This window comes from Dendropsophus ebraccatus, chromosome 7 (genome assembly GCF_027789765.1).
Source record: "Dendropsophus ebraccatus isolate aDenEbr1 chromosome 7, aDenEbr1.pat, whole genome shotgun sequence".
Taxonomy (NCBI): domain Eukaryota; kingdom Metazoa; phylum Chordata; class Amphibia; order Anura; family Hylidae; genus Dendropsophus; species Dendropsophus ebraccatus.
Window position 1 is genome coordinate 5,552,141 of NC_091460.1, and position 24,636 is coordinate 5,576,776.

The 24,636-nt window shown below is 44.3% G+C and overlaps 1 protein-coding gene across 1 annotated transcript; it reads right to left on the reverse strand.

Annotated features, from left to right (window-relative positions):
- On the reverse strand, positions 1–24,636 carry LOC138797238 (tachylectin-2-like). The gene is made up of 4 exons (XM_069977096.1): positions 24,527–24,636; positions 9,439–10,279; positions 2,340–2,520; positions 1–273 (listed from the first exon to the last, which is right to left on the reverse strand). The coding sequence occupies exons 1-4, from the start codon at positions 24,537–24,539 to the stop codon at positions 70–72; spliced, it is 1,239 nt and encodes a 412-aa protein (XP_069833197.1). The 5' UTR covers positions 24,540–24,636; the 3' UTR covers positions 1–69.

Below are 24,636 nucleotides of genomic sequence, written 5' to 3' on the forward strand. Positions count from 1 at the left end.
TGACTTTAATAATTTTTAATCCAAATTAATCATTATGATTTGGAAACAGTTTATCTTGGGACATGTGATCTACTTATCATAATCTTCCTGCTTAACTATCAGGTTGTAATGTGAGACCCCTTTCCACATTCCACGAATTTCAACCTCAGACCCAAACAGGGTGCGGGCGATCGCCTTGTACGGGACGTCTATTTCAGCTTTCATCACGGAGGACACAACCCGAATGGCGTTACCAGGCTCCAGCTCTATGATTGTGTTAGATTCAAAAGAAGTCTGTAGAAGATAAAGACAAAAAGAACCTTAGGGTTCGCATAATCGTTAACGATTAACGATCTCAAACGACCGCTATTGCGAAAGACCTGAAAATGTTCACTCATTTCCATGGAACGATAATCTTTACTTTACTTTTACTTTTTCTTCGCTATTTCTTTGCTATTGCGTTCGTATCTACTGCGAACGACCGAACGTTGTCTTATTCAATGCGAACGATTTGCGAACGAGCAACAATAAAAATAGGTCCAGGTCTTATAAAGCGATCAACGATTTCTCGTTCGGTCGTTAATCGTTAACTGCATTTCAACCGAACGATTATCGTTTATATTCGAACGATTTAACGATAATCGTCCGGTGGAATAGGGCCCTTAGTGACCATGTGTTATTAGTATATCAGTAGAGCGAACAAAAGTCAGAACAGTCCAATATCTGGTATTTTTTATTGTTCTTTGTAAGAAATTCAAGGATTCAATGTGGTGAAAATGATTCTGATGACAATTGTGAATGATAAGAAGAACAGTTCTATAGCCAAATCAGATTGAAACCTTAGCTAAAAATAAATATTATGAGAATACCAATATTGGAAATACAAAGAACATAAAGATGGAAACCAATACCACCTTCCATAAAGAATGGTTCTGGAACCATTATCTGGGATCTGGAACCTTATCACTTCTTCTTATGGTCCGTTTACACGGAGCGATAATTCGCCCAATCGATCGTTTAACGATTTTGAAGCAACAATTTGGTTTTTTTAACGATCAGCGTTTAGAGGAAGAGATAAATCGTTAGAAAAAAATTGTTATTGTGATCGTTTTAAGATCGCTTAAGCCCATCGCACACATAGGGGGAATCTGTAAAAGACTCTTTAGATTCGATCTGCGAATTTTCAGCGAACGACCAACAACAATTTGAGAACATGTTGAAAGATCACGATGAACGATTTTTCGCTCATTGCTTGATTGCTTGCTGTGTTTACACCGATTATCGCTCAAATGCGTGCCTCAGTAGTTATCGAGTAAATTCGAACAATAATCGTTCCATGTAAACCCACCATTACTCTTTTGATTTATGACACGTGAAGTAACCCGAGGTCTTTGCTGCATAATTTTGGCTACAATTTTAGTTATATCTAGAGATGACAGAATTTACAGAGCGAATCTCCTAATCCAAATCTCAAGCAGCTATTTTTGTTTTGTATAGCAGCAGCAAGCGGGTGAGTTCAGGGAGGGCCGGGGGAAGCTGCGGGGGGCTGCCCGTGTGATCGCTAGATCGTCTGGGCAGCCCATAGGATATACCCGCGGTCTGCAGCGGCAGCAGATCACTGCCATATAGGGCCTTAAGGAGATCACTACAAATATCTCTTTACTGTCCGTTTATATATTTGTACATTGTGATCAGATCGCCCCTAAGACGTCTTTTTTCTAGCGTAAATTGCCCCAAGCTTGATAATCTGTCTTGGTCTTGTAGCCCACCCATTCCCTTAAACCAGGCATGTCCAAAGTCCGGCCGGAGGGCCATTTGCGGCCCGCGTTCCGAACTTTTACGGCCCCCCAGGTATCCAGCTTGCTATTATCTGCCTGTGTTATAAAGCATATAGCATGTAGCATGTAAAATGGTCGGCCCTCGCACATGTTCACTTCATGAAATTTGGCACTCTTCGAAAAAGGTTTGGACATGCCTGCCTTAAACCCTTCAGGACCAGTCCAGATAGCACTGTAGCCTTGCAGTTCTGGGGTCCTAGTTTCAAATTCCACAAAGGGCAACATCTGCATAGACTTTCTATGTTCTCTCAGTGTTTGTGTGAGGGAACTCCGGCTTCCTCCCACACCCAAAACTTACACATTAGTGCCCTAATGGGGACAGGAACACTATGTAAAGTGCTGTAGAATCAGTGAGTGCTATACAAATAAAAGCATTATAATACTGTCGGTTTGTTCTCTTAGTTATATGATCTTACAATACCAACTCCAGCTGGATGAGACGCCATTTACATTCATGTTTACCCCATTATAAATTACCCAAAGACCAGCCATGTATTTTATAGTGTAACCTCAATGACTTACCTCGGTTTCATTCATCTCTGTAAAGTTCCAGTTGTGGGTGGTGCTCATGCTCATTGTGACAGTCACTTGTCCTTCAGCAACAACAGGAATTCCCGTCTTAACGGTAGTCTCAATTCCGACGTCAAACGTAAATCCATGATCACGGGAAAAACTGCTGGATTCCCTTACAGTTTTATTGATCCTGATACAACAAAAACAGCGTTATAAGGTCCCAATCCCTAATCCGTTGTTTTTGTCTGTGGCTGACTATAGGAGCTCTCAGTTATGGCCATAAGCCCTGGTTACAATACATCTGCACGTATAAGACTGTGGAGATATTCTACCCATATTGGATGATTAACCCCTTAACGACATCGGGCGTAAACTTACGCCCTCGCGCCCTGGTACTTGGCGCATCAGGGCGTAAATTTACGCCCGATGTTTCCCCGATCGCTGCGTGTTCACACACAGCGGTCGGGGAAGATGGCCTGCTATAAATCATAGCAGGCCATCATAGCTTCTCGGCACGGGGGGTGGTTAACACCCCCCGTGCTTACGATCGCCGCTATAGGCTGATCAATTCAGATCAGCCAATAGCGGCGATCGGAACCTTTCCGGGTCATCGGTGACCCGATGACCCGGAAAAAAAATGGCGGTCGGTGCTGTCCGAGGACGGCACCGACTGCCATTACTGTAAAAAGTAATGGTGATCGCCGTGCCACCGGCCCGATCGCCGTGAACGGCCGGCCGGCCGTTCACGGCGATCGGGCCGGTGGCACGGCGATCAGAGTCCAGCAAAATAATAAATACCTGCCCTGGACCCCTCAGCTAGGTAGCGGAGGGGTCCAGAGCCGGTATTTGTACATTACTCACCTGTCCCGGGCTCCTGATCGGCGTCTTCCGGGTTCGCGGCGTCCTCCGTCATTCCGTTCGGTCTTCGGGTCTTTCCGGCGGTCCCCGTTGTCTTCTTTCGGCTATTTTCGGCTCCAGCCTCGTCATTTTCCAGATTTTGCGCTCTGCTGCCCCCTAGCGGCTGATATGTGTAATACACTTATCAGCAGCTACAGGGATATTCAGAATATAGAAAAAGGTTTGTTTTTTTTTCCCAAATTTTTTTTTCTTCTATTTTCCGCACCCTATCGCCGCTGAGTGTTGATCAGCATCGCACGAAAGTGCGCTGCTAATCAGCAACTCCTCCTTTTTGGCGTAGGGTGTTTTTTTTCTATATTCTACTGCCACAGTCTGCTTATAAGTGCCGGACATAAGTGCGGCATTTATCAGCAACTCCTTTGTTGGCGTAGGTTTTTTTTTTATACTTACTGTAAAAAAACACGTAAAAAACACTACATTACACCACACTACATTGAATAAAGTTTGACACTACACCACTACATACCCTATATACTAGTCCCCGTATAAAGATGGCCCCCAGGGTGTTTTCAGCGTCAGAGGGATACGTTATTGCCTCTGACACCGAAACAGCCAGTGAGGATGAATGGGGGGATCCTTCTTTCCTCCATTCATCCTCATCATCCTCATCATCCTGTGACGTGTCTGGGGGTAGCGTAGCGTACGCTGCCCCCCAGACACGTCTTTTCCGCCCGCCAGTACCGTCCCAATAAGAGATGACGGTATGGTGTGAAATTCTACAAACTCTGTGAGAATACCTCTGGGTACACTTACAGATTTGGGGTACGTGCACACTGCGGAATGGCGAAGGATAACCCTTTGTGCATTCCGCAGCTGGCACCCGCCGGCAGATTGATGGAGGCGCGCGTCTCCATCCGTGTCATAGACTCCATTCTATGCACGGGCGGAATCCGTCGTCCATCCAAAGAATGAACACATTGGACGGAGAGCGGAATCCGCCCGTGCATAGAATGGAGTCTATGACACGTGTGGAGATGTGCGCCTGCATCAGTCCGCCGGTGGGTGCCAGCTGTGGAATGCACGAAGGGTTATCTGTCGCGATTCCGCAGTGTGCATGTACCCTTAGAGTGTATGTAGGAAGGGACACCCGAATGCAGCCCCCAGATGCCCCCTCCCCCCCCATCCTCGGAGTTAGTGGGAAGATCGTCCGGGAACTGATCTTCCCACTGCTGGATAAAGGTCACCACCTGTACGGGGATAACTCTTATACCAGCACCCCCTCTTCTGGTCCCTCGCTGCCCGAGCTACTGTAGCTTGCGGCACGATCCGAACATATCAGAAGTAGTAATAGCGCCCTAATATTTAGTAGCCATATAGCGGACCCAGCGCTTCTGGATATGAAGGACCCCGTATCGCACCAGGACAACATTTTCCAGGTGACGTCCCCCACACTGGAGAACAGGAGACCCCAGAAGAAGTGCAGAGTGTGGCGTAACAGGGGGATCAGGAAGGACACCATTTCCAGTGTGACACCTGTCCTGATCCCCCCGGCCTCTGCATACTGGATCGATCCAAGGCGCACCACACGTCATTGGGGTTCTACATTATCTAAATTCTGTCCCTTATTCCTATTTCAGGGGTCACGTTGATCCAGGGATTATTCTGATCGCCATTATGGAGTCGGGAAGGAATTTTTCCCCTGTGATGAGGCTACTGTCGTCTGCCTTATGAGGGTTTTTTTTTGCCTTCCTCTGGATCAACACAGGTTGAATTTGATGGACACCTGTCATTTCCAACCTTATAAACTAATAATTGGCCTAATACCCCCAAATAAATTAGAATTGTCCCTTTTCCCCAGCTAAGTAGGTATGGTCGCCATTCCCATTAGAGGATGCCATGATGCAATTACAAAGCCTCTGTGCGGCCAGGACAGTAGAAACCCCCCACAAGTGACCCCATTCTGGAAACTACACCCCATAAGGAATCTAACAAGTGGGGCAGCGGGGATATGGCCCCCTGGTGACGGCCACATTTGGGACGTGAAAATGAAAAAAATTGTATTTTTTATTTTCTTGGCACATGTTCTACGTAAGTGCCCGTCACCAGTGGGGTCCATATGCTCACTGCACCCCTTGTTAGATTCCTTATGGGGTGTAGTTTCCAGAATGGGGTCACTTGTCGGGGGTTTCTACTGTCCTGGCAGCACAGGAGCTTTGTAATTGCGACATGGCCTCCATCCTCCATTCCAGCCTCTAAATGGCGCTCTGTCCCTTTGGTGACTTGCCCTGTGCCCATATGGCACATTATGCCCACATGTGGGGTATTTTCGTACTCAGGGGAAACTACCCTACACGTTTTGTGTTCATTTTCTTTTTTAACCCCTTGTGGAAATGGAAAAAATCAAGGCTAGACCAACATTTAGTGTAATTTTTGTAAAATTTTTACTCTAAATCATTAATCTTGTCATGTTTTTTCATTTTCACAAGGGGCTAAAAGATAAAAAAAACATTTAATGTGTAGAGCAATTTCCCCTGAGTACGGAAATACCCCACATGTGGACATAAAGCGCCATGCGGGTGCAGGGTAAGCCTCCAAAGGGAAGGTGCGCCATTTGGTTTTTGAAGGCTGGATTTGGATGGAATGGATTTCGAGGGGCCATGTTGCATTCAAAAGGCCCCTGTGTTGCCAAGACAGTTGAAACCCCCCACAAGTGACCCCATTATGGAAACTGCACCCCTCAAGGAATGTAATAAGGGGTGTAGTGAGCATATGGACCCCACTGGTGACGGACACAAATGTGGAACAATGTGGCGTGAAAATGAAATATTACATTTTTTACACTATAATGTTGGTTTAGCCTTGAATATATCATTTTCACAAGGGGTTAAAAGAGGGGAAAAAAACAAAATGTGTAGCGCAATTTCCCCCGAGTCCGTAAATACCCCACATGTGGACATAAAGCACCATGCGGGTGCAGGGCAAGCCTCCGAAGGGAAGGAGCGCCATTTCGTTTTTGAAGGCTGGATTTGGATGGAATGGATTTTGAGGGGCCATGTTGCATTCAAAAGGCCTCTGTGTTGCCAAGACAGTTGAAACCCCCCACAAGTGACCCCATTATGGAAACTACACCCCTCAAGGAATGTAACAAGGGGTGTAGTGAGCATATGGACCCCACTGGTGACGGGCACAAATGTGGAACAATGTGGCGTGAAAATGAAATATTACATTTTTTACACTATAATGTTGGTTTAGCCTTGAATTTATCATTTTCACAAGGGGTTAAAAGAGAAAAAAACACACAATATGTGTAGAGCAATTTTCCCCGAGTCCGTAAATACCCCACATGTGGACATAAAGCGCCATGTGGGCGCAGGGCAAGCCTCCGAAGGGAAGGAGCGCCATTTGGATTTTGGAGGTTGGATTTGGCTAGAATGGATGATGAACGCCATGTCGCATTTACAGAGCCCTCGTGCTGCCAAAACACTGGAAACCCCCCACAAGTGACCCCATTCTGGAAACTGCAGCCCTCAGGGAATCTAACAAGGGGTGCAGTGAGGATATGAACCCCTTGATGACGGGCACATTTGTGCCGTAAAAGTGAAAAAATGAAATTTTTCCCTTTCACGTCACATTATTCCACATTTGTGCCCGTCACCAGTGGGGTCCATATGCTCACTGCACCCCTTGTTAGATTCCTTGAGGGGTGTAGTTTCCAGAATGGAATCACTTGTGGGGGGTTTCCAGTGTTTTGGCAGCACGAGGGCTCTGTAAATGCGACATGGCCCTTGAAATCCTTTTCAGTGAAATCCAGCTTCCAAAAGCCAATTGGCGCTCCTTCCCTTTGGAGGCTCGTCCTGCGCCCCCTTGGCACTCTATCGCCACATGTGGGGTATTTCTGTACTCGGGAGAAACTGCGCTACACATTTTTTGTATTTTTTTGCCTCTTATCCCTTTAAGAAAATGAAAAATTGAAGGCTAGAACAACGTTTTAGTGTAAAAAATAAATTTTTCTTTTTTCACGCCATATTGTTCGGAAAATCTGTGAAGCACCTGTGGGGTCCAGATGCTCACCGCACCCCTTGTTACATTCCTTGAGGGGTGTAGTTTTCTAAATGGTGTCCCTTTAGGGGTGTTTTTTAGGTTTTGACACCCCAGAGCCTCTGCCAACCTGAAGTGGTACAGTCAAAAATGACCAAATATAACGGAGGCGTTGAAATTCACTAGGCGCTCCCTTATATCTGAGGCTTGTGGTTGCGTCAAGTAGCGCAATAGGGCCACATATGGGGTATTTCTATAAACTGCAGAAACGGGGCAATAATTATTGGGGTGCATTTCTCTGGTAATAGGTTTATAATTATGAAAAATATTGGATTACAATAAAATCTCTGCAGAGAAAATTAAAATTTTCAAATTCCTTACACACTTAGCTTTTATTTCTGTGACTCCCCTAAAGGGTTAAAACACTTTCTGGATGTGCTTTTGCAGAGTTTGGGGGGTGCAGTTTCTGAAATTGGGTGCTTTGTGGGGCTTTCTAACATACAGGCCCCTCAAATACACTTTAAACCTGAACAGGTCCCTAAAAATATCTGATTTTGAAATTTTACTGAAAATTTGGAAATTTGCTGCTAATGTTTTAAGCTTCCTATCGTCTAAAAAAAATGAAAGATAGTTTAATAAATGCCGCCAACATAAAGTAGACATGTTGCTAATGCTATTTAATATATAATTTATGTGGTATAACCACTTTCTGTATACGCAAAAAAGTTTCAAAGTTGGAAAAATGCATTTTTTCACATTTTTTCACATTATTTGGGTTTTTTTCATAAAGATTTGTTATGAGTATCGACTCCAATTTACCAGAAATGTAAAGTACAATATGTCACGAGAAAACAATCTCAGAATCAGCCGGATAGGTAAAAGCATCCCGAAGTTATTAATGACTAAAGTGACACTGGTCATATTCATAAAATTTGTCTCTGTCATTAAGGCCATTTCAGGCTCTGTCCTTAAGGGGTTAATATGTTATGATACTAATGTGTAAATTATATACTAAAATAGACGCAAAAATTCACATTATTAAGATTTATATTTGTATGTCTTATAATTCTTGTTCTCTACCTATCTAGTATCTAGTAGAAGCAGAAATGTCGCCCTCCATATCTGGGCAATGGGGATGAATCCAGAAGCTTTCTTTGTTAATCATGTTATTCTTCGCACCTGTTTATAAGCGGTACGGCAGATCTGAGATTCTGTTTTTATAACAATCTCTTATGATGATGTTTTAATCAGGGCTGAATTACAGGGAGTGCAAACTGGGCACGGAGAGCATCGCCGCCTCCCGTCCCGACCCACTATGCATATTCTTATATGAATAGTGGGCTCTATACAAGGCGGCTGCATCTCCGACGGTACTGCTTCCCGGGCATGCGTGAATCCCCTGAGCCGCCACCGATCCTCATGGAGGTTTCTCAAGAGGTAAGTAAGTCTATCTTATACGTACGTCCTGAGGGACCTCTGGGAGGATCTGTGACGGGACTGCTTCCCTATGCAGCCGCCATGTATAGAACCCACTATGCATACATGAATATGATGCATAGTGGGCGGGACGGGAGGGGGTGGGCTGGGCGGGACATGGCGATGCTCTCCGCCCCCGAACAACGCCCTAAATGCTCTTATGCAAGTAATTTGCATAAGAGCATTTAGCGATTTTAGAAACAATGCAGGGGAGGAGAGGGGTGAAAGTAGTGGCAATATACTACTGGGGGACACAGCTACGGCGGTATATCAGTAGGTTCTCTGATGATAGTTCTGCTTTAAAACCAACATGTCTTCACCTCTTTCCAATCAAAGGGTGGGTTCATACTGAGGAATTCTCGCGGATAATGTCCTCGGAATTCCGCAGTATGTCCGCGCACCTTTCCGACTGCTCCATTGACACCATTCTATGGGCCGGCGTATTCCGCTATCCGCCGAAAGAAGTGACATCACCATGTTATCCAGGCAGTGACATCACCATGTTATCCAGGAAGTGACATCACCATGTTATCCAGGAAGTGACATCACCATGTTATCCAGGAAGTGAAGCCTTGATGCAGTAGTAAGTGCAGGGAAAATAGCACTTTATGTGCATTTCCCGTAATAAGTGTATTTTGTCATTTGTATAACTTTTGGGGGGCAATACAATACTTTAATAAAAATTTTGCCGGACCTCTTTTTTAAGAATCACATCATCTTTTAGTAAAGTACTTACTTGTATTCGTGTTTCATAGTAGTATTGCTTTTTCTGTTGTCGTAGAGCTTCTCCTCTAAGACCTGAGGGCTTTCGGACACTTTTTTCCCCTCATCAATCAGGAATTCAAAGCTGATAATCTTATGAATTGTTTTGTCCTTTGTAAAAGACAAAAATCTGTAATTATTATAGCCCCATCCTAAGATATCGGCAAACATCCAATACCATGGTTGTAGTCTCGGCGAGTCTCCTCTGTAGAGGGTTCCTTTGGGTACATCTACAGACCAAAATTGCTTATCATTAGTAAAGGCCATAAAGTGAGTCATACTTTTCCAATAGTCCCCTCCAATCATGAGTTTTTTCCATGCAACATTTTCATCAGTGGGTGGAGGTCCTGTGTAAAAACTCTCATTGTCCACACCAAAGAGATTGCCATCTGGATCAAAGCTAAAGGCTATAAACACATTCCAGTTCCCCCTTCCGATCTTTGTTGCCTGACAATAGAGCCAAGGTACATGCTCATTATCTGGTGGGGGGCCCTTATAAAAATCTCCTTTATGGGTGGTGCAGTATAAATCTCCATTGGGGTGGAAGAAAATAAGTTTAATTTTGCTCCAGTCAAATCTCCCAACTCTTTGAGCCACCGTGAACCAATCAACATCTTGCTTGGAGGGCATTGGACCTCTGTACAGGTCACCAGAGCGGATGCAGAAGAGCTCCCCAGCCGGGCTGCAGGCTACATGGCTGACATTGTCAACCTTTCCTAAGAAGGCTGCTCTACTACTAAAATTATCTTGATGATGCTGGGGTGGTAAGCCGATCTGAACAGAGTAATCCTGAGTCACGGCCAGAAGGATTGTGTCTAGAATAAAAAGAAGACTCAAATGAGATAACGAAGTATATACAGAATAAGACCACTACTACCACGTATCTATTATTGATTAGAAGCTCCTATGGTGCAGACTCTTACTTCTCCCACACCTCTTATAGATTGTTATATATCATATTTTCTATCTTTTGCTTTTGCTTTTTCAAGGGGAGTGGCTACGATTTAAAAAAGATCATGAATTAATAATGAATTGATTGCTCTTGAGCTTGGAACACTATATTTATCCTGAAATTGAACACTTTGTTGTATCACGGTTTGTAAAAGGCCGAAAGGTTGCTCTGGGGTGTAACAGACTCTGAATTTACTTGCTGTCTCTTCGTGCTGGGGGTCGGGTTTGGTGAGACGTACATTCACTTTTTTTTACTTCTCTATATCCTGTGATGCTGGAATTTGCTGTATATTAAAAAGATCATTGACATAAGCTTTAACCCCTTAAGGACCTCTGACATACAGGTACTACAAGGGAGCCTGTCACTTAAGGACCCATGACCTACCTGTATGCCAGTGGGTCTGGCGGCGCTATGAAGTGAGCTAAGGCTGCTATCAGCGCGGCCACCCACCATTAACCCCTGCGGTTCAACGATCGCCGCACTTACTTCAGTGACAGGAGCTGCAGCTCCTGTCACTGTCCGATTGGGACCCCGTATCATGACTGCGTGGGTCCCGATCGTTCTATCTGACTGACGGAGTTCTCTTACCTTCCTCCTGGCTCTATGCAATGATCACAGATAACACTGATCAATGCTATGCTGTGGCCACAGGCAGACTCTATGCAGAGATCACAGATAACACTGATCAATGCTATGCTGTGGCCACAGGCAGACTCTATGCAGAGATCACAGATAACACGGATCAATGCTATGCTATGGCCACAGGCAGACTCTATGTAATGATCACAGATAACTCTGATCAGTGCTATTCTATGGCCACAGGCAGACTCTATGTAATGATCACAGATAACACTGATCAGTGCCATGGCCACAGGCAGACTATGTAATGATTGCAGATAACACTGATCAGTGCTATGCTATGGCCACAGGCAGACTCTATGTAATGATCACAGATAACACTGATCTATGCTATGCTGTGGCCACAGGCAGACTATGTAATGATTGCAGATTACACTGATCAGTGCTATGCTATGGCATAGCAGTGATCAGTGTTAGAAATGTAATGTAAAAATGTTAAAGTCCCCTAAGACGACATAAAAAGTGTAAAATAAAAAAAATTAAAAGTTTTTAAAAACACACCATAGCCCCTCCCCAAATAAAAGTTTAAACCACCCCCTTTCCCATTTTATAAATAAAACATATATATATATATATATATATATATATATATATATATACTGTATATAAGTATATATATATAAAATATATATATATATATATATATATATATATATATATATATATATATATTGTGGACATGTCACAGGAAAAGTGCTCGAGGGGAGGTACATCTCACCCAGACTACTGCTTATGGGGAGATGGTAAATCTGGAAGAGACCTGTCACTCAGCAGTGATATGCTGCTGAGTTGTTCTTTAAATTTTCCGGGCCGGATTTACTGGAATGGTGGGTAGGTTGGTAGTGGGACCTGCCATTCCCTCCCCCTCGATCCAGTGTGGGTTTTGGGATCAGGTGAGCTCTGATCCCAATCAGCCTGAGAAGGCAAAAGCTCTAGTCAGTCTGAAAGGGATTGCTCTCAGTCAGGAGTGAACAGCCTGCAGGCTGGGTTTGCTGCGAGCAAAGGATACTGTCGCTGCTGGGGGGCTTACTCAGCGACTCTGCTTACCAAGTGCCAGATAGGTGACCGGTTGTTAGTAAGTGCCCGGACGGGCAGGACCTTTTGTTTTGTTTGTTCTGAAAAGCACGGTATCGCTATTTTCTGTTGTGGACTGTTTATGATACAAATAAACACCAAGCTGTTTTTTTATAAGTCCAAGTTTTGCTGACTGAACTGTGTCCAAACACACCATCCCCCGGGAAGATCCCTACAATTGGTGCTGCGGAGCGGGCAAAACGGTTGCTAGGGGCAACGGTGTGCATCAACTTGGCTACAGCTGCGTATGTCCTGGGTGAAGGCTGCGGCTTCACTCCAAAAGCAGCCAAGCAACATGGAGGAGATGATGAAGCAGTTAATGCAAGTGAGTTTGCAACAACAACAGGCATTGGCCGCACAACAACAGGCATTGGCCGCACAACAACAGGCTCAGGCAGCCGCTAAACAGGATCAGGCAGCCGCTAACCTGCGCCATGAACAGACAATGGCTGCACATCAGCAAGCGATGGCTCAACAACAGAAACTTATTGAGCACCTAATCGCAAAGCAGGAGGCGTCTGCAGGTGCTAATCCCCAGCTGGTGGCCGCAGCCGCACCAGAGACCTTGTCTGTGAAAAGAGCCGTGCAGCGAGCGCTGCAAAAGATGACTGCTGATGATGATATTGAGGCCTACTTAACTGTCTTTGAGCGGGTGGCTGAGCGAGAGAAGTTACCCTCCACTGAGTGGGCAGAAGTGATTGCGCCCTATTTAACAGGCGAACCTCAAAAGGCCTATTATGACCTCAGTGAGCAAGAGGTCAAAGACTATCCTCGGCTAAGAGCGGAGATACTTGCCCGACTAGGAGTTACTGCTGCTGTCCGTGCCCGGAGGGTCCGCAACTGGAGCTACCGTCTCGACAAATCAGCGAGGTCCCAGATGTACGACCTGATCCATTTGGCAAGAAAGTGGTTGGAGCCAGACACCTCTACTCCTGCCCAGATCCTAGAGAGGGTCGTGATGGATCGCTACCTCCGTGCCCTTCCTGCTGATCTACAACGCTGGGTGGGACAAGGCGACCCTAGGAGTGCCGACGAACTCGTCAGCCTTGTGGAGAGGTTCCAGGCGACCGAGGACTACCTCCGTGATGTTCCTGCAGCACCGTCACCTCCCCGGAGTGCCAGATCTGTGCCATCATCTGGTAAGAGACTTCCATCTATTGGGGGAGTGTGGAGGGGTGCTGATAGAGGGAAAAGCGCTCAGGAGGTGTCTCAGGGGCAAAAGACTGGTGATGGTCCCCGGTGGCTAAGTGGCCCTAAAAAGGACTCCCTGCCAAGGAGACCAGGCCCTATCCAGTGCTGGAGATGCCATGAGACGGGACATGTGTCTGCCCATTGCCCTCTTACCACTGAGCCCATGGAGTGTGACGCTAGCCGGCGTCAGTCGCTATTTGCGGAGCCGTCATGTGTTGCAGTTCCTGGACTAGAGACTGAACCACAAGTCTGCAACATTACTGTCAATGACTTCCCTGTTAAGGCGTTGCTGGACTCAGGAAGCCTTGTCACCTTGGTGCATGCCAGCCTGGTGGCTGGGGACTTGGTGCCAAAAAGACATATGAGCGTTGTGTGCATACATGGTGATACAAAGGTTTACCCTATAGTACTGGCTAATGTCGGGACTGAACTAGGCGCTGTACAATATGAAGTGGGTGTGGTTAAAAACCTTATGCATAATGTGATATTGGGGCGTGATTTTCCATTGTTCTGGGCTCTATGGGGAAAACAACAATCCTCTGAAAGGAGTGAGGAGACCCCTAAGTCTATTGCATTACCCACGGTAAATGATAAAAATGTACAGGAGGAATATGATGCTTTTCCTTTGCAGGTCCTGGCTGGTGAGGAAGAGTCTCCTCCCACTGAGCAGAATGTTCCAGACTTAGAGGTGTCTAGGGATAATTTTGGTACTGCACAATTACAGGACCCCACTCTCAAAAATGCTAGAGAGCAGGTCACTGTTATGAATGGGGTACCTCAGGAACCAGAAGCTGAGAAAAAATTTCCACATTTTTCTGTGACTAATGATCTCTTCTATAGAGTCACTAAGATTAATGATGAGGTTGTGGAACAGCTTCTGGTGCCTAAGTCGTACCGGCGTCAGGTACTCGACATGGCCCATAATCATGTCCTTGGGGGCCACTTGGGGACAGATAAAACACAGGAGAGAGTCCTCCAGAGGTTTTTTTGGCCTGCGATTTATGCTGACATAAAAAATTACTGCGAGTCGTGCCCCACATGTCAGCTTAGCGCCCCAGTGTCGCATTTCCGCAGTCCTTTGGTTTCGCTCCCCATCATAGAGGTACCTTTTGACCGCATTGCAATGGACTTGGTGGGTCCCATTGTAAAGTCGGCAAGGGGACACCAGTACATTTTGGTGGTCTTAGACTACGCAACCCGCTATCCTGAGGCTGTACCCCTAAGAAACACTGCATCTAAAACAATTGCCCGTGAGTTGTTTTATATGTTTTCCAGGGTGGGGATCCCCAAAGAAATCTTGACCGACCAAGGTACTCCGTTTATGTCAAAGGTGATGCAGGATGTATGCAAACTGTTTAAAATCTCACACCTTCGTACCTCTGTATATCATCCCCAGACAGATGGATTAGTGGAGAGGTTTAATAAAACCCTAAAACATATGTTAAAGAAAGTAGTGGAAAAAGATGGTCGGGATTGGGATCACTTACTACCTTACCTGATGTTTGCTATTAGGGAAGTGCCCCAAGCATCCACAGGGTTCTCTCCCTTCGAGTTGGTCTATGGTCGTCACCCTAGGGGTTTGTTGGATATAGCGAAAGAGACATGGGAAAGTGAGTCCACCCCATACAAGAGTGTTATAGAGCATGTAGCACAAATGCAGGACCGTATAGCCACTGTAATGCCCCTAGTAAGGGAACACCTCCAGAAGGCGCAAGAGAGCCAAAGCAGAATTTACAATCGTTCTGCCAGAATCAGGACATTTAGCCCAGGTGACCGGGTACTCATTCTTGTTCCCACTGTAGAAAGTAAATTCTTAGCAAAGTGGCAGGGTCCCTATGAAATTGTAGAGAAGATCAGTGAGGTCAACTACAAGGTACACCAACCAGGTAGAAGGAAGCCTTTTCAAGTTTATCACATAAACTTGATCAAACCCTGGAAAGACAGGGAATCCTTGGTGGCGACAAACTTTGTTAATCATTTGTCACAACCAATCCCTCCGGTCAAGATTGGTGATACTCTATCAGTGTCACAGAAGCAGGAGACTAAAGAGTTTTTGCAGAAAAATAAAGACAAGTTTTCTGACCTCCCAGGGCGTACGCATCTCATTCACCATCACATTGAAACTGAGCCTAGAAGCAGAGTAAACCTTAAGCCCTATAGGATACCAGAAGCACGGAGGGAGGCGGTGTCAGCCGAGGTAAAACGTATGCTTGACCTAGGAGTCATTGAGGTGTCCCAGAGCGAGTGGTCCAGCCCGATTGTGTTAATCCCAAAGCCCAATGGAACTTGGAGGTTCTGTAATGACTTTAGAAAGTTAAATGAGATCTCCAAGTTCGATGCGTACCCCATGCCCAGGGTGGATGAGTTGATTGAGAGAATGGGTAGTGCCAGGTACATAACCACCCTCGATCTCACCAAGGGCTACTGGCAGATCCCCCTCACTCCTGAGGCTAGAGAGAAGACTGCATTCTCCACCCCTGATGGGCTCTTCCAATACGTAGTGATGCCATTCGGGTTACATGGAGCCCCTGCCACTTTTCAGAGGTTGATGGACTTGATCCTGCGACCACATCGGGATTACTCTGCTGCCTACCTCGATGATGTGGTCATTTTTAGCCCTGATTGGGAAAGTCACCTCTGTAAGGTCCAGGCGGTGTTAGAGGCCATAAGTGGTGCGGGGTTAACCATCAATGCAGAGAAGTGTGCACTAGCCTTAGAGGAGGCCAAATACCTGGGATACATTATTGGGAGGGGGTTAGTGAAACCACAACTAAATAAAATTGAGGCAATACAGAATTGGCCCAAACCCCTCACAAAGAAACAGGTCAGAGCTTTCCTGGGTATTACGGGCTATTACCGTAGGTTTGTGCCAAACTTTGCCACAGTTGCAGCCCCGCTAACTGACCTGACAAAGGGTGCGAAGTCCGCAATGGTGACATGGACTCCTGAGGCCGAGAAGGCTTTTCAAAGCCTTAAATCTGCCTTGTGTCAACAACCTGTGCTAGTTACCCCTGACTTTAGGCAAGAATTTCTGGTCCAGACAGATGCCTCTAATACAGGGTTAGGTGCCGTCCTCTCGCAGGTCGTGAATGGCGAGGAGCACCCGGTGATGTACTTGAGTAGAAAGCTATCCCCGGCCGAAAAAAACTACGCCATTGTTGAGCGAGAATGTCTGGCAGTGAAATGGGCCCTAGAGTCCCTAAGGTACTACTTGCTGGGTAGAAAATTCAAGTTAGTTACAGACCATGCCCCCCTAACATGGATGAAGCTGAACAAGGAGAAAAATGCGAGGGTGACTAGATGGTTTCTATCCCTCCAAAACTTTAATTTTACAGTGGAACACAGGCCAGGAAAGTTACAGGCAAATGCTGACGCCCTATCAAGGGTACACTGTCTGTGGGGACAGAATGCTCAGCCCTCCGGTCTGAAAAAGAGGGGGGGGATATGTGGACATGTCACAGGAAAAGTGCTCGAGGGGAGGTACATCTCACCCAGACTACTGCTTATGGGGAGATGGTAAATCTGGAAGAGACCTGTCACTCAGCAGTGATATGCTGCTGAGTTGTTCTTTAAATTTTCCGGGCCGGATTTACTGGAATGGTGGGTAGGTTGGTAGTGGGACCTGCCATTCCCTCCCCCTCGATCCAGTGTGGGTTTTGGGATCAGGTGAGCTCTGATCCCAATCAGCCTGAGAAGGCAAAAGCTCTAGTCAGTCTGAAAGGGATTGCTCTCAGTCAGGAGTGAACAGCCTGCAGGCTGGGTTTGCTGCGAGCAAAGGATACTGTCGCTGCTGGGGGGCTTACTCAGCGACTCTGCTTACCAAGTGCCAGATAGGTGACCGGTTGTTAGTAAGTGCCCGGACGGGCAGGACCTTTTGTTTTGTTTGTTCTGAAAAGCACGGTATCGCTATTTTCTGTTGTGGACTGTTTATGATACAAATAAACACCAAGCTGTTTTTTATAAGTCCAAGTTTTGCTGACTGAACTGTGTCCAAACACACCATCCCCCGGGAAGATCCCTACAATATATATATATAAACTGACAAAATTTTATTAACTCACCCCTTCATCCTTCTGTAAAATATGATCGCAGATTACACTGATCAGTGCTATACTATGGCCACAGGCAGACTCTATGTAATGATCACAGATAACACTGATCAATGCTATGCTATGCTATGGCCACAGGCAGACTCTGTAATGATCACAGATAACACTGATCAATGCTATGCTATGGCCACAGGCAGGCTCTATGTAATGATCACAGATTACACTGATCAATGCTATGCTATGGCCACAGGCAGACTATGTAATGATCATAGATAACACTGATCTATGCTATGCTATGGCCACAGGCAGACTCTATGTAATGATCACAGATAACTCTGATCAATGCTATGGCCACAGGCAGACTCTATGTAATGATCATAGATAACACTGATCTATGCTATGCTATGGCCACAGGCAGACTATGTAATGATTGCAGATTACACTGATCAGTGCTATGCTATGGCCACAGGCAGACTCTATGTAATGATCGCAGATTACACTGATCAATACTATGCTATGGCCACAGGCAGACTCTATGTAATGATCACAGATAACACTGATCTATGCTATGCTATGGCCACAGGCAGACTATATAATGATTGCAAATAACACTGATCTATGCCATGGCCACAGGCAGACTCTATGTAATGATCGCAGATAACACTGATCAATGCTATGGCCACAGGCAGACTCTATGTAATGATCGCAGATAACACTGATCAATTCTATGGCCACAGGCAGACTATGCAATGATCACAGATAACACTGATCTATGCTATGCTATGGCCACAGGCAGACTCTATGTAATGATCACAGATAACACTGATCTATGCTATGCTATGGCCACAGGCAGACTATGCAATGATTGCAGATTACACTGATCAGTGCTATGCTATGGCATAGCAGTGATCAGTGTTAGAAATGTGATGTAAAAATGTTAAAGTCCCCTAAGACAACATAAAAAGTGTAAAATAAAAAAATTTAAAGGTTTCAAAAACACACCATAGCCCCTCCCCAAATAAAAGTTTAAGTCACCCCTTTCCCATTTTATAAATAAAACATAAAACTTTGTCACAGATTCTTGAACATTATTCTCAAGAATCTCCTAATACTAAATGGAATCCATGCGACCCTCAACTTTAACAAGATTCCCGGTGCCGGCATTGGCCACACAGCCCCAAAGCATGATGGAACCTCCACCAAATTTTAGAGTGGGTAGCAAGTGTTTTTCTTGGATTGCTGTTTTTTGGCCGCCATGCATAACTCCTTTTTGTATGACCAAACAACTCAATCTTTGTTTCATCAGTCCACAGGACCTTCTTCCAAAATGACACTGGCTTGTCCACATGTGGTTTTGCATCCCTCAGGCGGCTCTGTGTGTGGCGTGCTTGCAGAAACTGCTTCTTTCGCATCACTCTCCCATACAGCTTCTCCTTGTGCGTGGTGCGCTGTATTGTTGACCGATGCACAGTGACACCATCTGCAGCAAGATGATCCTGCAGGTCTTTGGAGGTGGTCTGTGGATTCAAGCTTCATTGAAGAGTCTCAAAACACAGGAATAGCCAGATATCCCTTCGTGTGTGTGTGTATATGTGTACTGTAGCTATATGTCTGTCAGTATATATGTATGTATCTGTGTGTGTGTGTGTGTGTGTGTGTATGTACTGTAGCTATATGTCTGTCAATATATGTATGTATATGCAAAAGAGGAGCCTGTGGAGCATCATTGACGAGTCTCAAAACACAGGACTATCCAGATATCCCTCCGGGAAGGACCCAGCCAAGGGGCGGCTCCTGTTAGGAAACCACCAAATCCACCATGTTAAGTGGCCCTATTAGTCAGTGTAATGACAAGGGATAAACCAAGGCTAGGTAACCATCCACAGACAGCTGTTTCGGGGTGTTGCCCCTCATCAGTGTCGAGCAGAATTCTGTCCAGGTGGGAGCAATGCCTAGTAGAGCCATAAGGGAAACAGATCACTGATCTCAGGGAGACCAGCCAAACGACAACACTGCTGGCTGCTAGTGAAAGCGCTCAATGCAGTGAAGTCCTAGGTGCATTGCCCCCTGGGAAACATGAATATGCAAAAGAGGAGTCCGTGGAGCCTCATTGAAGAGTCTCAAAACACAGGAATAGCCAGATATCCCTTTGTGTGTATATATGTACTGTAGCTATATGTCTGTCAGTGTATGTATGTATCTCAAGAAAAGCAACAGGATGTCTTCAGCTCATGTAAAATATTAAATTTTGTTGTAGAAACTTCATTAAAAGTAGCAGCCGACGCGTTTCAAGCCAACCTGGCTCTTAGTCATGGCATCTATACAACATATATACAAAGACAGACTAAGTGTTAATCACAATACATGGACACGGTTAAAAAAACATATATACTGACGTCACTATGGTCTATGACCATAGAGGTCACTTGTATTTAGCCTGCTTATATTATTACATCCTGCACCGAGCTATACATGTGTTACAGAGGCTAAGTCACATATATTCCATTGTTTTTCTGTCTGGCCATCACAGGATGCATTTTTCCCTGATATATTTGAAGTCCAGGTAATAACAACAATTAGCAATATAATGATTGTGGTGAGCAACATCTCACTAGGACGTTTTCTATGAACTTTCCATGTCTAGAATATAATCATGTCTCTCTTAACCCTGTTAGTAAGGGACATACATATAGATTTACAGTTTACTGTATCACTGTATATAATATAGCATACAGTATCCAACATAGTGTAAAAATATATAACTCAGTGTGAAGCTTGTATGTTCCCAGTGACGTCAGTATATATGTTTTTTTAACCGTGTCCATGTATTGTGATTAACACTTAGTCTGTCTTTGTATATATGTTGTATAGATGCCATAACTAAGAGCCAGGTTGGCTCGAAACGCGTCGGCTGCTACTTTTAATGACGTTTCTACAATAAAATTTAATATTTTACATGAGCTGAAGACATCCTGTTGCTTTTCTTGATATGGACACCCCAGTATCCAGGAGCTATTACCTTCGTGCTCAACAATCCACGATTTGAGAGTGCATGAGTGCATATGACTGGGTGCTGACCACTTCGCTTCTTTTATGTATGTATCTGTGTGTGTATATGTGTACTGTAGCTATATGTCTGTCAGTATATGTATGTATCTGTGTGTATGTGTGTACTGTAGCTATATGTCTGTCAGTATATGTATGTATCTGTGTGTGTATGTACTATAGCTATATGTCTCAGTATATATATGTATGTATCTGTGTGTGTGTATGTACTGTAGCTATATGTCTGTCAGTATATATATGTATGTATCTGTGTGTATGTATGTACTGTAGCTATATGTCTGTCAGTATATATATGTATGTATCTGTGTGTGTGTGTATGTACTGTAGCTATATGTCTGTCAGTATATATATGTATGTATCTGTGTGTATGTATGTACTGTAGCTATATGTCTGTCAGTATATATATGTATGTATCTGTGTGTATGTATGTACTGTAGCTATATATCTGTCAGTATATATATGTATGTATGTATCTGTGTGTGTGTATGTACTGTAGCTATATGTCTGTCAGTATATATAAGTATGTATCTGTGTGTATGTATGTACTGTAGCTATATGTCTGTCAGTATATACAGTATAAGTATGTATCTGTGTGTATGTATGTACTGTAGCTATATATCTGTCAGTATATGTATGTATGTATCTGTGTGTGTATGTACTGTAGCTATATGTCTGTCAGTATATATATGTATGTATCTGTGTGTGTATGTACCGTAGCTATATGTCAGTTTATATATGTATGTATCTGTGTGTATGTATGTACTGTAGCTATATGTCTGTCAGTATATATAAGTATGTATCTGTGTGTATGTATGTACTGTAGCTATATATCTGTCAGTATATGTATGTATGTATCTGTGTGTGTGTATGTACTGTAGCTATATGTCTGTCAGTATATATAAGTATGTATCTGTGTGTATGTATGTACTGTAGCTATATATCTCAGTATATGTATGTATGTATCTGTGTGTGTGTATGTACTGTAGCTATATGTCTGTCAGTATATATATATATATATATATATATATATGTATCTGTGTGTATGTATGTACTGTAGCTATATGTCTGTCAGTATATATATGTATGTATCTGTGTGTATGTATGTACTGTAGCTATATGTCTGTCAGTATATATAAGTTTGTATCTGTGTGTGTATGTACTGTAGCTATATGTCTGTCAGTATATGTATGTATCTGTGTGTATCTGTGTGTGTGTGTGTATGTACTGTAGCTATATGTCTGTCAGTATATGTATGTATCTGTGTGTATGTACTGTAGCTATATGTCTTTCGGTGTGTATATATATGTATGTATCTGTGTGTGTGTGTATGTATGTACTGTAGCTATACAGTATGTCTGTCAGTATATGTATGTATCTGTGTGTGTGTATGTACTGTAGTTATATGTCTGTCAGTATATGTATGTATCTGTGTGTGTGTGTGTGTGTGTGTGTGTATGTACTGTAGCTATATGTCTATCAGTATATGTATGTATCTGTGTGTGTGTATGTACTGTAGCTATATGTCTGTCGGTATATGTATGTATGTATCTGTGTGTGTGTGTGTGTGTGTGTGTATGTGTGTGTGTAATGTAGCTATGTCTGTATCAGTTTGTGTGTAAGTATGTATCTTTGTGTATAGGTATATTTCTGTTAGTGTTGTGTGTTTGTGTATGTCAGTATCTCAGGTGAGTGAAAGGTTTGCTTCCAAAGATGTTCTGCAGCAGCTGTTACTTATGCTGTGCTCTTAGTTAAACATGGAAGATGTTTCCCCTATACATTGCCTCCTCCCCGTTTTGCCCTTTAGTAGTATTTATCATCTAATTTCAGCAACTAGGTGATTGACAGGTTTGCTTCCAAAGAGTTTCTGCAGCAGCTGCTATTAATGCTGGATTTATTTTCAATCACAAGGCTCCCCATTACTTCCTGTTACACATGTATATTTCATGTATTATTTCAGCAATCAGGCAGTTTTGTTTCTAAAGATGTTCTGCAGCAGCTGCTATAATGCTAAGCTTTAATCTTCAATTGTAAGATCCAGGGCCCTTTGTCACTTTCGGGCTTAGGTAGCAGAAAGGATAGATGCCCCCTGGTGTGATGGTATATGGATAGAGTATTTCCCCCCTGTATACTGCTAATATTTGGTAAGTATATAGAGGTACAGGGGTGTCGATGCTTTAACCAGACAACCAGGGTTAAAAGGTTGTAACATTGACAAATTCCCCCTCGTATGAGTACGTCGGAGTTAAATTAGTCCCGCCTCCAATCGCCTAACCTGTGTCTGCCCTACGGCAGGCGCAGAAATCTACTCCTGCATTAAGGCGTAGATCATGGTAAATCAGCTGCGGGGGGAAGCTATGGCTTTTTGCTGCCTTGCCGCATCCCACTGCCCACCTATCAGGCGAGAGGGGGATATGGCAGGCATACGTGAGGGAGAAGGGGCAAATCTGCGTCTTCTTCCTGGCATACGTCAAGGACACAGGCTTCGTGAATGTCCCCTATAGTATCTATTTTACTAGTGTGGTTATATACAGTGTCGGACTGCCCCACCAGGGGAGCGGAGAATCCTCCGGTGGGCCCCCAGCTTTAGAACCTGCAGGAACACTGGCTGACATGTCATTTCTGACTGTTTTTTATTGGTGGGCCCCCAGGATCATTTCCTCTGGTGGGCGTCAGATCCGACACTGCTTATATATTCAGATTTTATGCTTTAAAAATTTTCCTACGGAGGGCGGGGGGGGGGCTGAAGCCATTTCAGGGCTAGAGTCATCCTCGGCGCTGTTTCGGTGTAGTTAGTCTTTATTTTTGGACAAAGTCAACAAAAGACCTCCTTCTCTCTGATAACACATCATATTACGACTTTCACATACATTTCCAAACAATAATTTCATGCTACACAGAAATATTTAGCTATACTAAGCTCTTAATGAACTATTACCATTTCCTTCATATCTCCGTGTCGGAAGTCTCCCGACCCCTCCAACCACTTATTTTAATACATAAATAAATCGCATGATTTATGCTTGGGGACAGGAACAACTCTCGTCACAATACATAAGACATAATAAACCACAAAAAAAAAAAAAAAAAAAGCCACACACACAAAAAATATATATACACACATACAAAAATAAATTCCCAAATCCCTATATTCCCCCCCCCCCCTTTCTGTACCTGAAAAGTTCTGAGTATCCACACAACCCACTATGAGGGCATACTCCTGAGGAAGGCAAAATCGGGCCACCATAGCCTAAAATCTGAGCAGTGACTTGTGCGTATGCTGAAGAAGAGACAATGCTGGGGTGAACTCTACCCTCTCACCCAGGACCACACATATCACTCTTTTAATTTCTGTCCAAAAGGCCAAAAGTGCTGCGCACTCTCAAAAAACATGTAATAAAGTTCCAGCTGGAGAGCCATTTAGTCATTTACTCCTCAGTTGGGTAAGACCGTTAGGAGCACCCCCTGCTCCCAGAGTGCTGATCCATCCCTGGCCCGTCCGCTCCATTAGATGGCCAGGGGCAGATCAGCGCTTTGGGGGCAGACCGGCCGGGGGTGGGCCAAATCAGCACTATGGGCAAGGGGTAAGTGCTCCTAATAATCTTACCAGACCAAGGAGTAAATGTCTAACTGCATGGGAATGGCACCAAGGATGAAGGCAAGAGCCATACCTTCATCCTCTGTGCCTCCTGTGCAATTGGGGGCTATCATATTTTTCTAACCTGCTGATAGATGGCCTTTTAGCCTCTCCACAATTCTAGAACCTGACCCTAATAAACTCTGTAATTGTAATAACTGCAACCAAAACAATGAGAAAGGTGATGATGATGAAAGAGAAGATAAAGAAGTAGTGACAAAGATAGTGAGAAGATAAGGAGGATGAAGAGGGGAAAAAAACGGTAAGCTGGATAAGAAGAAACGTGTGAATACAGAAGAAGGTGATGGAGGAAGAGGATGAAAACGAAAAGAAAGTGGTAAGACAGTAAAGAGGAAGCTGATGGTGATGAGAGAGAAGAAGAAGAGAGAAGACAACGATATAAGAGAAGTACAAAGATAAAATAGTGGATGATTATGATGAAGAGGAGAGCGGTTACCTATTTTGGCCATTGTTGGGTCTTGTTGGGTGTCCCGGTGGATCTGGCTGCTCTCTGTAAGGAGACTGCGGGTCACTGAGGAGAATTCTGCTCCGGACTCTTATATAATC

What these genes read in the sequence shown, in the direction of transcription:
- LOC138797238 (XM_069977096.1), bottom strand. An exon ending in ACTATGAAACACGAATACAA is followed by an intron (nt 2,521 to 9,438) that starts GTAAGTACTTTA and finishes TTGTTGTATCAG; the next exon opens with GATCAATAAAACTGTAAGGG. An exon ending in CAGAGATGAATGAAACCGAG is followed by an intron (nt 274 to 2,339) that starts GTAAGTCATTGA and finishes TATCTTCTACAG; the next exon opens with ACTTCTTTTGAATCTAACAC.